General features: G+C 52.7%; 1 protein-coding gene across 1 annotated transcript in view; it reads left to right on the top strand.

The window, feature by feature from the left end:
- The first annotated feature begins 25 nt into the window (after window positions 1-25).
- Thbs3 (thrombospondin 3) overlaps window positions 26-4185 on the top strand; it is an 11486-nt gene continuing 7326 nt past the window's right edge. Inside the window, exons 1-8 of the mRNA XM_031374481.1 lie at window positions 26-183; window positions 1352-1558; window positions 2308-2564; window positions 2650-2752; window positions 3488-3514; window positions 3675-3757; window positions 3841-3892; window positions 4018-4166. Coding sequence (XP_031230341.1) covers window positions 105-183; window positions 1352-1558; window positions 2308-2564; window positions 2650-2752; window positions 3488-3514; window positions 3675-3757; window positions 3841-3892; window positions 4018-4166 — 957 coding nt within the window. The 5' untranslated portion in view covers window positions 26-104. The remainder of the gene's footprint in view (window positions 184-1351; window positions 1559-2307; window positions 2565-2649; window positions 2753-3487; window positions 3515-3674; window positions 3758-3840; window positions 3893-4017; window positions 4167-4185) is intronic.

Raw genomic sequence — 4185 nt, forward strand, 5'->3', positions numbered from 1 at the left:
CTCTCTCCTCAGTCCCTCCGCCCCCCTCCTGCTCCTGCTCTCCGCCTAGTCTTTTTCCCTCCCAGTCGCCTTGCCTGCCAGGGGTAGTGAACCGGCTAAGCGGCATGGAGAAGCCGGAACTTTGGGGTGCCCTGGCTCTTCTCCTTCTTTGCTCTTACACATGTGGCAGTCAGGACCTTCAGGGTAAGCCTGCATTCATCCCCCTTTGACACCTCTTTGTCTCCTTTCTTTTGCCCCTAGGCAAATAACAGACCACATGTGAGTTTGAGAGAGAGGGAAGAGTCCTGAAATTGGGTTGGAGAGAAAAGTTACACTCCGAAGAGTGAACAGTTGGTGATAATGTAGGAGGGGTGGGCACCGGAGTGGTGGGTGAGTGCCAATTGGTGCAGTGTCAGGCATTGAGACCAGGATGGACCCAGGAGCTGGATGCTAGGACTGCACGACTGAGTTAGTGTCAGAACATCAACACGGTAGTCTGGGAAAGCAGCTTGATTGATGGTGATTGCACGGTATGGGACCCTGGGCTTGGTCCCCCGTTTACTCTGGCTTTTGGCTTCTAAAAGAGAGGGCGAGTGTGGGGATTGGGCAGCTTGAGCTGTCCCGGAGGTCTGGTGGTGGGATGGCCCCACGGGTGGTGTAAGAGAGGTAGTTGGAGCAGATGACACAAGCAAAGATTCTTTACTGGCTGGAGGGAAAACCACAGATTGGCCAGGATACAGGAGGCAGAGGAAGAGACTGGGTCCTACATTCCCAGGGGGAAAGGCTAAACAGTGGTGGGAGGGAGGGTCAGAGCCCTTTGTGGACCGCTGTTAAGACTCGTGCGATGAGCCCCTGGGATGAGAGGATTGGCACCAGGGTTTCGAGTGCGCTAAACCCAGCAGTGGAGAGATCTACCCCTGGTTCCTGAGCTGTGGGCACCAGGTGCCACTCCAGACTCTAGTTAGCAGTGTCTCCCTTGCGCCACCTGGTGGGACATCGGAAGTTTGCGGGGTGGCTTTGGTATTTGTAAGTGGGCTCTAAGCCTATAGGTTCCCAAGGCTTTGGAAGCAATAGAAGATGCTGGGAGGGAAGAATTGCCTTGTTAACAAAAAAAGGGCCGAGGATTTTGTTTTTAGAGATGGGGTCTTGTAGCCGAGGCTAGCTGCTTGCTTGAGGCAGTCCTCTCAGCCTGAGACTACAGGCATGTACCACCACCCCTAACGAGTTTGAGTTTTGAGGAGGCAACTTATGCTGTTCAGAGGTGAGTGTATGTTAATTAGGGACATCTCACCTCCGAGGGCTCAGAAGAGAGGTCAGGCCTTCCTCTGACTCCAACCACTTCCTCTAACTTTGATAATCCCTGTCTGGCCAGTAATTGACCTGCTGACAGTGGGCGAATCCAGGCAGATGGTAGCTGTGGCCGAGAAGATCCGGACAGCTTTACTCACTGCTGGGGACATCTACCTCTTGTCCACTTTCCGCCTCCCTCCAAAGCAAGGTGGTGTCCTCTTTGGCCTCTACTCTCGCCAAGACAACACACGATGGCTGGAGGCCTCTGTTGTGGGCAAGATCAACAAAGGTGACTGGTGGGCATCCCTTTCCAGCATCAGTGCCCCCTTGAGCAGTCTCCCTCATCCCCATTCCCAGGTGCCTCTTTACTCCCCATGACCTCTCCTAGGGTATGGAGGTACTCAAACAATTGGGGAAGGCCTGGTGTTTATAGAGATGGATGGCATGTTGTATGTTGGGATGCTCAGGGAGGGTGCGACATCTCTGTGTCCCAGCAATGACAGCACCACTCAGATCTTTGCTGAAGTTCAGTGGGTACAGATCTAGCTGCCACCTTGGGAGAGCATAGTTATCCTAGACATCGAGAATAAGGTCCTCGAGATCTAAGACCAATTTGAAAAACTTTCATTTACTATTTTCATTGTTTATACATTTATGTAGTTTTTCAAGATAGGGTTTCTCCATGTAACCCTGGCCTCAAACTCGGAGATCCACCTGCCTTGCCCGCTGAGTGCTTGTGACATCAACACCTGGCTGAAAAACATTTATTGTGCATCTGTTACATACAAGGTGTTGAGAGATACAAATTAGGAGTTAACCTAATCTCTCTGCGGTGGCCGGCAGATCTCTGAGTTTGAGGCCAGCTTGGTCCTCAGAGTGAGTTCTAGTATACCCAGGGCTACACAGAAAAACCTTGCCTCAAAAAACACCAAAGAGATAGACAGCCATGGGGTGGCCTATTGGTATAGAAGAGATGATCGAAGTCGGTTGGGACATGGGATGGGGCTAGTGTGCATACTGACCTCCAATCCTGGGCAGTGCTGGTGAGGTACCAGCGGGAAGATGGCAAAGTCCACGCAGTGAACCTACAGCAAGCAGGCCTGGCTGACGGGCGCACACACACGGCTCTCCTGCGACTCCGAGGACCTTCTCGACCCAGCCCTGGCCTGCAGCTGTATGTGGACTGTAAACTGGGTGACCAGCATGCTGGTCTTCCAGCCCTGGCCCCCATTCCTCCAGCAGAGGTCAGTGGACTGGAGATTAGAACTGGACAAAAGGCTTATCTGAGGATGCAGGTGAGAAGAACCCTCTGGTTTGGGGAAAATGGTTTGTAGCACCAAGAGGAGCTGCTCCATCCGCCTGCCTATTGATGACCCCTAGGGCTTTGTGGAATCGATGAAAATTATTCTGGGTGGATCCATGGCTCGGGTTGGAGCCCTGAGTGAATGTCCATTCCAAGGAGATGAGTCCATTCACAACGCAGGTAATAGATCCCATCCTCTGACTTCCTTCGCAGTTAACACTCTTTCCCTTTCTTTTAGCTTGACCTTTCCTGAGGCTTTTGATCCCCCAGCTCCAAATCTTTTATCCTTGACTTCATGTATAGGAGGTGTAGATGAGAATAATAAAATCGTCTAGAAGGACTGTAACTCTGGGGAGCTCTAGGGTGCTAAGGAGTAAAGTAGTGGCGTAGTCTCAAGGTTTTAGTAGTTCCTCTTGGCAGCTGTCACCTACAATCAGGTGGCACCTCTAGCCAAGGGCTCTCATCCTGGTCTATGACAAGGATGCTTAGAGACTCTTACCTAAGCAAACACCCACTTCTCCCAGAGACTTCAAAGGGTTCTTGAAGGGGCAATTTGGGAAAAGGGTTTGAAATGGAATGTCCTGGGGCCCTGGTCCTACTTTGGGTTGCCTCTCACTTAAGAGTCCTCCTGGTACTACTATGCCTGGGAACCAAGATTTGAGGGTTTTTGGCTTCCTATGAGGCAGTGCCCAGAGGCCCTTTAGCCCAATGGAAGGGGTTGCTGCTGTGACTGAGTATGGGGCTGTGGGAAGAGTGCTTGTCTACCATGCGCAAAGCTGTGTAGTGTATTGCCTCTGTCTTGATACTCTGCAGCACTTCATCTTTATTGAGGGTCTAGGGCTGTCCCTTTTCTAGATCCCCTTCCTACCTAGTTTTTTAGCATCTCTCCTCTGACTGCTATTACTTCTCCTCTAGTGACCAGCGCGCTGCAGTCCATTCTAGGTGAGTCAGTTATGAAGAGGTGGTGGAGGCAAGGGTGGTCCTCTGTCATGGGTGGGGTCTAAGGTATAGTGTGGGCTTCGGGGGCAAGAGCTGACTTACAGTCCAAAGGCCCAGAGTGGCTCCCCAGTTCTAAGTCTCTCCATCCCCTGGACCCTGACAGGGGAGCAGACTAAGGCACTGGTCACCCAGCTCACCCTCTTCAACCAGATCCTAGTGGAGCTTCGGGATGACATCCGAGATCAGGTCTGAGTGGGCAGGTCAAGGATGCGGTCCTGGGGTGGGGTGTGATGGCAGTTCCAGAGAGATGATTTCTCCTCATTCGTCAGGTCAAGGAAATGTCCCTCATCCGGAACACCATCATGGAGTGTCAGGTGTGCGGTGAGTGGGAGAGGAGGGCTCCAGAGAGCACTGCTGTGCTTCCCACTGTGTGGCTTCAGCTTTCTCCTTCCTAGCCATCTGAAGAGTGACCCCAGAGGGTGGCTCTAACTGTGTCCACCTCCCAGGTTTCCACGAGCAGCGTTCACACTGCAGCCCCAGCCCCTGCTTCCGAGGCGTGGACTGCATGGAAGTATACGAGTACCCAGGCTACCGCTGTGGGCCCTGCCCACCCGGCCTGCAGGGCAATGGCACCCACTGTGATGACATCAACGAGGTGAGGAACGGCTGGGCTC

The sequence above is a fragment of the Mastomys coucha genome, unplaced genomic scaffold (assembly GCF_008632895.1).
Source record: "Mastomys coucha isolate ucsf_1 unplaced genomic scaffold, UCSF_Mcou_1 pScaffold16, whole genome shotgun sequence".
Lineage (NCBI taxonomy): Eukaryota > Metazoa > Chordata > Mammalia > Rodentia > Muridae > Mastomys > Mastomys coucha.